Source organism: Rhynchophorus ferrugineus, unplaced genomic scaffold (genome assembly GCF_030347505.1).
Source record: "Rhynchophorus ferrugineus isolate W39M unplaced genomic scaffold, kcgeb_rfMv2 rfM2, whole genome shotgun sequence".
NCBI lineage: Eukaryota > Metazoa > Arthropoda > Insecta > Coleoptera > Curculionidae > Rhynchophorus > Rhynchophorus ferrugineus.
This window is the reverse complement of record NW_027472581.1, coordinates 602,650-615,255: the sequence shown is the minus strand read 5'-3', so window position 1 is coordinate 615,255 and position 12,606 is coordinate 602,650. Positions and strand designations below refer to the sequence as shown.

Sequence of the window (12,606 nt, the reverse complement as noted above, 5' to 3'; positions counted from 1 at the left end):
GTTTTTTTGTGTTGTTGTATTCGAACTAAATAATCTCTGAGAGAAACTTACTAAAGGCAGTCACAGAGGATATTAAATTTAAAAATTCCTCTATAATTGCTGCGGTTGTAGTAAACATAAATAAGTGAATAAATATTCGTTGTTTGCTTTTACAACCAATGAACCAATTGAAACAATCTATTTTGCACTAATTGCTATTAATTAATTCCAATTAAATGCGGCAGCTTCTAAAAAATAATTCGGTAAAATTGTTGATCTAAATGAATAAATATGAATTAAGTTTCATTAAAAATCAATTGCTGGTATTTTGAATTAAGTTTGGCGAATTCATAATAGATGGGGCAAAAGGGCAGTCCGGGCAGATAAGGTCCGAAGGGCAATCTAAGACCTCGAATATTCTGAATTTTTTGTTGTATTCTTATGTTATATTTCATAGTTGACAAACCGGCAGAGTAAGTTTAATATTACAGACATATTTCTCTTATGTTGTTGTGCGACTATTGTTAAAACGTATTAAACAATTTATAGAAATACTAGATTTCTAGTTTGAATTTCGAAATCAGCACTCAACCAAGAAATACTACCATATAATATACCTGGACGTCTTACTAGCTTTTGACCGGGTACTGCATTTGAGATTAATCTACAAAATGAGCGAATTGCTAGCGCGAAATGACTGTCGAGTGCTGGAATCATATATTTTCGAAAAGAAAATAGTCTCTCGCATGAAGGGGCATTCTCAATACTTAAACCTATTTCGACTGGAGTTCTACAGGGTTCCATAGCATAGATACTCTTGGGACCGCTCCTCTATACTGCTGATATCCCAACAACAAAAGAAACAGTACTTGGAAAATTTGTCAACGATGTTAATTTTCCGTTGCGGCGAAATAAAAAAACCTTCACTTGACGGATACCTGATTTCTCAACAGAATCAGCTAAACACCTCAGCATACATCTTGATGGTAGGTTAAATAGGAAACATTATGTTAGACAAAAATCGGAGCGGATTAGACTCAAAGTCAAGCAACTGTAATAGTTAGTCGGAAGATGCTCTCTACTGGACTTAAATAAAGACATTGGTTTATCAGTCAATCTTAAAGCCAATTTGGACTTGATGTGGTGCAAATATAGGATTGCTCTAAAACATTAAACCAACTAGGAATCCAATGCAGCCAAAACAAAGTTCTACGATTAATTACCAATGCTTATCGTTACATAACCAACGAAGAGGTGCACGATGACCTCCAAATCAAATGAATATAAGAAGTTATCTAAGATTTCGGCTTAAAACATGAAATAACATTGCTAAATCACAGCAAGGTAGAAGCGATACAGCTACTGGACAACACGCAGGAAATCCGAAGAGTGAAGCTATCCAAACCACACGAACTTGAGACATAGTTGAGTATAATATATATAATCCATCTAATAAAATAGCCAATGAAACTCATCAACATTTAGGGCAACATATATTCACTACGTCGCAATATTGCTACATTAATTTTAAGTTTTAGATTGCCAACAACGTTTGCCTGTTTATCAATTCTTATTATTATCAGTAATGTTTTAATAATACTTTTTGGTTTTGTTTTGGTTCGTTCGGTTATAAGATGTGGCGCACCAGACAGAGCTCTATATGTTTTTAAGTAGGATGCAATAAGAAGCAAAAATCTGCTCCAGGTTTAACACGAATTCTGTATTTTTATAAACTCCAATTGGCAACATATTCGACGTCATTTATGACGGGCAATGGCTGTCTTATTGGACGAGCTATGTTATAGTGTTGAGAAAATAAAATTTACGAGACATTTTTTGCGTGTAATGCACACTAGCGCACATGAATTATAACCTACGTGTATTCAAGTTAAATGACGAACATTCAATTTTAATTCGGAAAAACGAACCTACCTAAAACATTGTTCTTCGTGTTGTTTCTCACATGCATTAAATATCATTAAGGTCAGTCCAATTATGCCAACGAATTCTTTACGTGTCGATTATTATCGTTAAACTAAAATTAAAGGGTTTTTCTAATAATTAACCTTTTGCTGGTTTGTGCGAGGCAATGTAGCGTGTTTTATATTTAATTATCGTAAAATTAATATTTAATCGAAAATATATTGATTATATAATTATGGGTCATGTTACTAATTCGATAATAATTTGGGGATTACACAAAAAGGTATAAATATTCCGAAAAATGCAATTTTTTTATTATAAAATGCTTTTTTATTGTATAGTTGCATACATGTATTATATACATATTTGACAGTACTAGTAGAACTCAAAATTTGATGCTTCCACGTGTACCGGAAAGTCATTACCGGTCTTTTCGGAAAAAATATTCATAATTTCTTGCAAAAAAATGGAAAAAGTATTGGTCATTTCATTTTATACATCTTGCCAATTATTTAGGCAATTTATGGATGCCTTTCTAAAAAAACGGTACTTTGAGCAAAACTGCTGCTCTGCAATTGCGTGTCCCATTGATGCAAAAAGCGGATATGTTGCAGGGTATGGGGAATACGGCAGGTGCGATAATATGTCCCATCCAAATGCTTTCAATGCTTGCTTGACCGGTTTTGCTTTATAAGATGACGCGTTAACGTGCTGTAAAATCACTTTACCGTTCTTCGGGCCAATTCTGGACGTTTTTTCGATCAATGTAGGGTTCAAATTGACAATTTGTTGTTGGTAGCGGTTACTACTAACTGTTGCACTGGGTTTTAATAGTTTGTAATTTACCACGTTGCTTTGCTCCCATCAAACACATAGAATTGTCTTACGACCAAAAAGATTTGGCCTTGGAGTCGACCGGCTGGCTTCCCCAGGCGATAAGCATGCATTTTTGAGCTTAGGGTTTTCAAAGTAAATCAACTTTTCGCATCTTCATACTTTTTATCCTATTAAAACTTTCTTTGTCTTGTGCATCGAAATTCTCCAGTTTTAAATTTTCTAAACCACGTCTCGCATATTTTCAAGGTTACAGTATGCTCACCGTAAATCTCAGTATGCTCAATTACTTTCAGCGGCTTTTTCTTTTGATAGTATGAGTCATGCGAGCCGTAAATGCATGTTTTCAGACACGCAATTTAACATTTTCAAAGAGCTATAAATCTATGACGGCTTTGAAACTTGATCTCAGTAGAATAAAATGACATATGTGTCAAATCATAACATTGCATACTTAAGCCTAGCGACATCTGTTAGAAAAATTGGTAATGACTGAAAGGGGATATTCTGCAGTGAATTGAAATGTGAGTGGACGGGCGCAGGGCAATTACTAGTTAATATTTAGTTTGCCTGCAGTGGCATTCTTGACTTACTCGATGACCTAGATCTGACCGAATTTATAATTAAGTTATTAATCAATATTTATAATTGTTTATATTTAAGATATGTTGCTTATAATTTATTGTTATTTGTTATGAATAACTCAGTTATTATATATAGAAATTACAGGCTTACCTTCTATGACAGTTCTGGAGAAATGTCCCTCATACGGACATACAACAATATCAGTACAGAACGCCCACATAGTCCCGAAAACGTTGAGGATAACTTCTGGAATAATAAGGAATAATTTAAGCAGAAGTATAGGCGGGACGAGCTTCCTAGCTGCCACGTTGGTGATGGATCCTTGGGCGCTCTGATTAACCAATGCCGCAAGGACTAGGATGATTGCCGAAAGTAATACCATCATTCCTGAAAAAATGATAGGCAATTCAGTATAACAAGAACATATTTCTTATTTTTTAGCTAGTTTGAAATTATATCGTGATTGATTAACATGTTATTGTTGATTTTTTGCGTCAAATCAGGATAACAAAGGAGAGTTTTCTTTAAAATAATTTTATCAGTGCTCAAATATATTTACCATATTAAATTCCAGTAATATCTAAGGTTTTTGAAAAACTTCTGTTTAAAAGAATAAAACCGATCGTAGAGAGAAAAACCCCAATACCAACACACCAGTTTGGGTTTATTAACAAGCACTCAACAATTGACCAGGTCCACAGAATAACAGATGTTATTGAAAAAGCCTACGAAAGTAAAAAAGTATGATCAGCTATATTTTTAGATGTAGCACAAGCTTTCGATAAGGTTTGGCATGAAGGCCTTATTCATAAACTACAGAAAATGCTACCAAAACAACACACCGAAATATTAAAATCATACATTACAACCAGAATGTTTAGAGTCAAACAAGAAGAAGCTTACTCTACAATAAAATAATCTAAAGCAGGTGTAGCACAAGGAAGTGTACTGGGATCAATGCTTTATCTTATCTCCACTTCTGATATACCACAAACAGAAAATATTACGATGGCTACATTTGCTGATGATACTGCGATTATAGCTGTCGGGGATAATAGTGAAGAAGCCTCACGAAAATTACAACAGGCAAGTGACAATATAAATAATTGGACACAAACTTGGAAAATAAGAATTAATGAAAGTAAATCTGTACATGTGCAGTTCACCTATAAACAGGCCGTACAACAGAAAGTACTGGAATTGAAATATAGGAAAATGTACTGGCTAATTAGAAGAAAATCACAATTATCAGTACATAATAAATTGCTATTATATAAGCAAATATTGAAACCTATATGGACATACGGAGTTCAATTATGGGGATTTTCTGCAAAGAGTAACATAAATAAAATACAAATTTTTCAGAACAAAGTCCTGAGAGGTATTGTGGGTGCACCCAAATACTATAGGACTGATTATCTACATCGAGACCTTCAGATACCCACAGTCAGTCAAGAAATCATGATAATTGCAAGGGCGCATGAGGAAAGACTCCTAGGTGGAATACCACCAGAATAGGACACAGACTCAAAATATATTCTTGTTCAATCTTGTGTAGTATTGTGTAGTGAGGTGTATATATTAAAAAATTCAGCAGTGGTATGTATAAACATTATTTCACCAGAGACTGAGATAGGGTCGGTGGGTCCTCCTAGTTATATACCTAGATTTAAGTTATTATAAAGACAAATTGTAGGTTAGACGGAAACGACTGGTAACAATATATTAATTAAATAAAAAAAAAAGTTAAATTACCACTAATAGACACAGTTACTTAGTTAAAAATGACTATTTAAAACAACTCAAAATATCAATGTACATCATAGATACGACTAATATGAATAAAAATTATTTATTTATTAAAAAAAACTCTTCGGAATTTTGAAAATAAAAAGGTGAATTCGTCTCTCTAAAATTACTGTTATAAATATGGTTAGGAATATTCAGGTTCGTCCAGTCTTAACATATAAAAGGTAACTTTTAAATTATGAAATTTACATAAATATAAAAACAGCAAGATAAAAATATTTACCAATAATATAAGCTCGTACGTAGTCCCCTCCTTTTGAACATTTCCATGTGTCTTCGTAGTACTCTATATGGACACATATTACTAGTATTAACCTAGAAATTAAAAAAAATTAATTATTTATAACATAAATCTTCGATGCAGTAAATCAAAATCTGTTCTTCAAAAGAAAACAACTAAATGTGCATTAGATTTAGTTTCATGTTTAAATGTGGCTTTTAATCTCAAAAAACATCTAATAGATGGCATTAATAATACTTATGAACGTTTCAGTTGAATATAAAAGATATAAAATTAAAATATTCAATAAATTGTGGATTATTTTGAATTATATAAACAAAAATCTGTTACAAGATACAATAAACTATATTGAATATTGAAGCAAAATAAGAAAATAATAGTAAGTAGAATAGTAGAAATTAATAGTACTCAATATGAACTGAAATAAGAATCTTTTCTGGTTATAAATAGCATTTATTCAAAATTAAAAAAGCTGTAGAATTTATCGTGAAAATAATTAATTTTATTTATAAAAAAAGCTGAAGCTTAACTATTGCCACAAATATTGCTTCCAAATAGTTATAAGGAACAAAGATGTTAATTTTTTTCTTTTGTGTTAAAATAATATATTAATATATAATATATTTTTCTGTGATTTACTCACATTCATATTGCAGTTACTGATTCGATTATATAATATTAGAGTATTATTGTAGATTGTTACGAAATTTTAAAAAATATGTCAGTAAAAGAGAGAGTTTAATTCAAGGCAGACTATTTTTCATGGTATGTGAGATATTAATATAATCACTATAAAACTTGGCAAATATATCTACTTATTTAATATCTTTGGCGAAAGTATAATTTGTTAATAATAGGAAGATACTAGTGTTGTTTCAAAACATTATTAAACTTACCATATAATTCTAAGGAATATTTCAAATAGGCCTGGGAAGACAAGATCGTCTGATGCAGCTAACCATTTCCTGCCGAAAAGCCGAAGGGCAGGCATGCCGCCCTGAAATAAAAAGTTATTGTTATCCTAAGAGTTTATATTTTAATAAAAATTTGATTAAAACGCTACAGGTCTATAGGATTAAAAATATGAATTGATTGTAGCGAAAATGCCCTTCTTTTAAAAAGATAATCGTTTGATCGAAATCGTTATTAAAATTTTCTTTTAATTAAATTAATCATAATTAATTTTCTGATTTTTGACGGTCGATCGAAAAATCAGAGGAGGCTAAATCTGGCGTATACGCTAGAACAATTCATACTTAATTCACTATTTTTAGTGATAGCTTTTCAGTTGGGTGATCAGATACCACAGGTTGATGCAAGTAAACTGGGACTTTCGGAATTCTAACATTCAATTGGCCCAAAGTCTTATAATAACATTCTAAATGTATTTTTTACCAATGTGGGGGTAACTCACGAATAAAATGCCTTTAAAATTCTAAAAAACCACCGCAATAACGTTATAATCATGTTAATCGAGTACCAAGTATCTAAATACAAAATATTTGGATTGTAAATTATAATGTATTTACTATGCATCCTGCATTTAATATTATTTGTGTCAGATTGTGATATATTTAAAATAAATTCAAAATGATTTAATTCGTTTTCGAAAAAAAACCCAGATGTTTTGTATTGGTGGAATTACGAGTTCAAAATTCCCAAATTGTCATAAAACGATCAAAACTTGCTCGGTGTAATAAAAATGACTTGGTCAATATTCCTGAAATCATTATTAAAATGGAAGTAATTCATACTTTATATAAAATGTTCAATAACACTTTATATAATAAGAATTTTCTTCATTATTTGTCAAACCATACGGCACTGCTGTGCGAAATATATTATAATACATGGGTAAGAACATGGGAATCACTGGTAGTTATATGTTCAATGAATATTTTAGTATTTCAATTCAATTTGAAGCAAAAGGTGGCTGAAGTTTATCGAATGGTATGTGAAAATTATGGAAACTCCATCGATTTCAACATGTCTATACTCGTTTCCATTCTTTGAGTGCTGTGATTTTGATACCAAAGACAAAGAGAGTTCTGGACAGATAAAAAAAAATTGAAGACAATGATTTCAAGAGGTTACTAAATGGAACTGTCAATGAGGATCTGTATCGATTACAATTGATGCACTGACAAGACACAACAATGTTATTCTTCAGTATGAACACACATTACATTCACATTCACATTTACATAACAGGTCAATTAGAAAGTCCCCGCCCTACCATAATTAAACACATTTGGCAAAATTAGTTTTATTTTATTCAACATAAGTACCTTCAAAGGTGATGCACTGATTAGAGAGGCTCTCCAACTTTTCGATACCATTTTGTAGTACGATTTGTCCCTTGCTTCAAAATAGGCCTCAGTTTCGGCGATCACCTCTTCATTCGACGAACATTTCTTCCCAATGAGTATTCTTTTGAGATTTGAGAACAGGAAATAGTCGCTGGGGGCCAGATCTGGAGAATACGGTAGATGAGGTAGCAATTCGAAGCCCAATTCATGGATTTTTGCCATCGTTTTCACTGACTTGTGACACGGTGCATTGTCTTGATGAAGCAGCACCTCCTTTTTCTTCCAATGCGGTGGTTTTTGGGCGATTTCCTCCTCCAAACGGTTCAATAACGCTTTCAATGAAAGTTGTTCCATGTGCATCTCAAAATACCGACGCCATAACCTTGCCAGCAGACTGACATTTTCCCACGCTTTCGAGAGAGTTCATCGTGTGCAGTCCATTCGGATGACTGTCGATTGGACTTCGGAGTGAAATGATGGAGCCATATTTCGTCCATTGTCACATATTGACACAAAAATTCGGGTTTATTACGCTTGATCATCTTCAAATACTGCTCCAAATCTTCAACTCGTCGTTGTTTTTGGTCAACCACTTTCCACAGAGCTTTCCCATATCTAAATATTCGTGAATGATATGATCTACAAGTTCAGTTGATATCTTTAAAGCGTCTGCTATTTCATTCAACTTCAATTTACGGTCATTCAAAACCCTTTTGTGGATGTTTTAAATATTTTCGTCGGAAACAACCTCTTTAGGCATCTAGTGCGTTCACCGTCTTCGGTGCTCATTTCACCACATCTAAACTTAGCATACCAATCATTGATGGTTGATTTTCCTGGGGCAGTGTCCGAAAACTTGGCATCAAGCCAAGTTTTTGCTTCAACTGTATTTTCCCTTCAAAAAGTAATATTTTATCGACACGCGAAATTCCTTTTTATCCATTTGTTTCACAATAACAAAAGTTGTTTCACTCAAAATGCTATAATTCACAAACTAATGATCCGACAGCTGTCACATTTATACACGCATCTTTTGAGGGTTAGGGCTAACTGAAAAACGTATGGACGTATGTGCCAGGCCGGGGACTTTTCAATTGATCTGTTATACCTAATATAATTGGAATATAAGTGAATAAATTTTAAAATATCATACTACTGCTTAACATGAAATGAAACCGTAAAGCATCCGGGCTTATTTAGTTCAGTTACTGACGTAATTTGGATGAACAATCATTTGTGGAATTTCACACTATTACCTATAAAGAATCCCTAATATAAATTAAAAACTTGTCATGTCACGAGCAGGGTTCGAGTAGTATCATCCTCAAGTATCATGTCGGTATGATGATGGTTACATCTTTTTTACCATTGGCAACTTAATAATTTCAACAGAGTTACTAAAAATAAATAAACAAGTATCCCACCTTTATATTTATATCTATGACATTTTTAAGAATCCTAAATTTCTTTTTGTTTTACGTAAACTGTATATTAAAATGGAAATAAATATTTATGGGTTTATACATACTGAAATAGTCGGTAACTGTTACTTTCCAACCAATATAATATTTAAAATTATAATTCGATTGACCTAGGTTTGGTATAACAATAACTATATCAATGACTAAGATAAATTGTTTTGAACGTTAAATTATTGAAGGCAGTTATAATCAGTAAGCAAATTTCGGATTAACAGAGAATGTGCGCGTTCACATATTTAAGGAATGACACAAATGGTTTTTAAATTAACCTTTAATTTCACTTACTATTCGTAATGAATTATTGAATAGTTTGAGCCCGCATACATTAAGGTTTCATTGAAAACTTTAACAGTAAAATCGAAATATAAAATGTAATTACGTGCAGTGGTACAATTTTGCTCCTTATATTGTATATAAATTGCTATTCATTAGTCTCTGTACAATTCGAGAACGGTTGAATTTATATGGTTAATAATAAATACGGTGAGAAAATCTGGATAATTGTGAAGGAAATAGTAAAAACAATAATTTTGTTTTTCCATATAAAGTATCATTATAGTTTTACTGTAGTCACAAAGGATCTACATTTTTGTTTGTTGTCAAATATTTATGATGGAAATTATTGACTACTATCATCAAACCGCGATTAGAATACACAGTCACAGCACCAATAAACCTACAAACCCACCAGGAGCAAATACAATTATGGTTGAAGACATGGCGCATTAAAGCCAATGAATCAAAATCCACGCATATAACGTTTACCCTGCGTAGAAGAACATGTCCACCAGTGAATATCAATCATCGTCAACTCCCCCAAGCAGAGCATGTTAAATATCTTGGTATGCATTTAGATCGACGCCTAACCTGGAAGAAGCACATACTCTCTAAACGGAAACAACTGGGACTAAAATTATATCAAATATATTGGCTCATTGGGCGCAAATCCAAGTTATCATTAGATAACAAGGTATTGCTGTATGAGTCTATGCTCAAGCCCATTTGGACATATGGAATTCAACTATGGGGTACCGCTAGCAAATCTAATATATCCATCATTCAACCAAATAAGGTTCCAAAATAAGGTGTTGCGTGCCATTGTTGATGCTCCGTACTATATTTCAAATAAAGTGATACAACGCGATATTCCTCTAGAACCTATAACGAGTGTAATCCAACGTGTTTGTATGAAGCACTTCGAAAGAGTGTCAGTGCATCCCAATGTACTCGCTAATCAGCTAAATATGCGACGTGATAGTGAAGTGCGTAGACTAAAACGTTTAACACCACCTGATCTGATTACTGGACATATGTAGAGTTTAGAATAAGCATTAGAATAAGACTAATTAATTAAGATAATATTTTATACAGAAGATTGCTTAATGAAGTGATTTTCTACATGCCATGTATATATAATATAAACAGAAGAAATACTTATTGCCAATAGGGCAGATTGTGGATTCACGAAGAGTAATAAAAAAAAGAATACATAATGTTTTAAACACATTGAAGATAAATTCTCAGCACTGACCGTTTGGTAATTTATGGCGATGTATATTTGATACAAATATAGATTTTTGATAGGTAAATGGATTTCGGAATTGTAGAAGATGATGACAACTGTGTAAGAGTGCGTAAGTTTTCTCTTCTCCATAATATGATAATTACTAAAATATCAGTAATCAAAAGCGGACACAAAAATGAGACGTGGCCTAAATTTAAAGAGTGGTCACTACATAATAGAGATAACAATAAGATTGGACAATGAATTAATAAAAGAGAAACAGGGTTACACAGTTTGAGTGGTACACAGAAGTGCACAAATGGGATTATAAGTTACCAACTGAAATTAGAAACAGAAAATGCACTACAACCAAAATATTTGATTGTACTATACTATATATAGATATATAATAATAAATTGACTTGTGGTATTAGCAAAAGATCTGGCCAGAAACAATCAGTATGGTGATTCGAAGAAATAATAACGGAAATAAAAATTTGGAAAATATACCTGAATAAAGTCAACCCAAAACTACGAAATATACAAAAAAGCTGAGCAAGAGTAAAACGAATGATAAAAGAAGGAAAAAGAAAATATAGATAAAATACAAGACAAACAGTAAAAAAACCTAACAATTTTTACAAAGGTTTAAGAACTTTTAGTACAGAAAAAGTACCTTTAAATATATTTGTCACAAGCGAATATGAATGTTATTGAACCAGTTAATCTAACAATTTAAGATATAAACACGCTACCAAATTATATTTACTACAAACATTTTTGTGAGCTTTGAAGGAATAGGTTTAAATAAAGCACCAATTTTGGTTAAAACACATACCTGAACATATTCGCTGAAAAGTGGGGCGCTATTGCTAACGATCAATAAAACTTCCATTTATAATTATAGAATATGATTTAATTATTATTCGCTGGCAATATTTTTATTTACATTTCTGAATTTTTACTAATAAAAGTAATATATAACATTATATTGCATAGAAAAAATTGTGCATACTAATTTTAATAATATGTGATATATGTAAACTATTTCCTAATTCAATCGTTTGATTTATTATTTCATTTCAAACTTGAGTAATGTAATACTTCTGTAAAGAAAGAAAGTTTTTTAATTAACGAGATATTGAAATGAAGTACGTTGTACAAGCAATGATGCAAAAGTTTGCACATGTGGGAATATAACAATTACAAATGTGTGATGTTATATACCATATGTATTCGTTATGATATATTATCAAGTATTCTACAAAAAATAAATATATAACTTATATTAATGGAAACCACAAAACTAATTGCTCAAAATAAATTAACAGTCATAATTGTTTGCGTTTTTATTGTCGTTCTTCGAATGTCTATAGTTTTTTATTTCGACCCTTCATGTAATATTTTTCTACTGTAATTTGTGTTAAATATACGTTTGCTGTTGAGTAGACAGGAATGCTAATATGCCTTAAATAGCCGTGGTTAACCTTGCAAAAAGCAATATACGTCATCTCATTAAATGCGATAAAAGAAAAAAATCAATAATAATATTTAATTTACCTCAGCGGAGTAATTAAGTTTTTCCACAAATGTCCGGTTTATTTTTAGGTTTCTTTTAAATATAATATTGCAATTAGGTGTAATGTTTGTTCAGTGGAAATGTTTGCGAAGATACATTTTTGCATGATTTAAATTATATGTTATTTCTTGTACTGTGTCAGAATATTTGATGTGTGAAGATTATTGGAATTTGTATTTTATTGTTATAAGGTGTGTTGAGTAGGGTATGTCGTCGATCAGCCAAAAACAGAAAGCCATTATATTATTAAATATAATATCTCTGAATTCCAATATATTTTTATGGTAATTTTTATGCATCTCTTTAAGCCAATATTTCTATTTCTGGAGAACCAGTTCACAAAAATGATTTAGAAAAATCAT

General features: G+C 31.8%; 1 protein-coding gene across 2 annotated transcripts in view; it reads right to left on the bottom strand.

The window, feature by feature from the left end:
* The window catches only part of LOC143190892 (diacylglycerol lipase-beta), a 66,587-nt gene that overhangs the window by 28,915 nt on the left and 25,066 nt on the right, over positions 1-12,606 (bottom strand). For both annotated transcript variants that reach the window (XM_076395468.1, XM_076395470.1), the window contains exons 2-4: positions 6,268-6,368; positions 5,354-5,445; positions 3,472-3,708 (exon numbers count right to left, since the gene is read on the bottom strand). In XM_076395468.1, coding sequence (XP_076251583.1) covers positions 3,472-3,708; positions 5,354-5,445; positions 6,268-6,362 — 424 coding nt within the window. In that variant the 5' untranslated portion in view covers positions 6,363-6,368. The remainder of the gene's footprint in view (positions 1-3,471; positions 3,709-5,353; positions 5,446-6,267; positions 6,369-12,606) is intronic.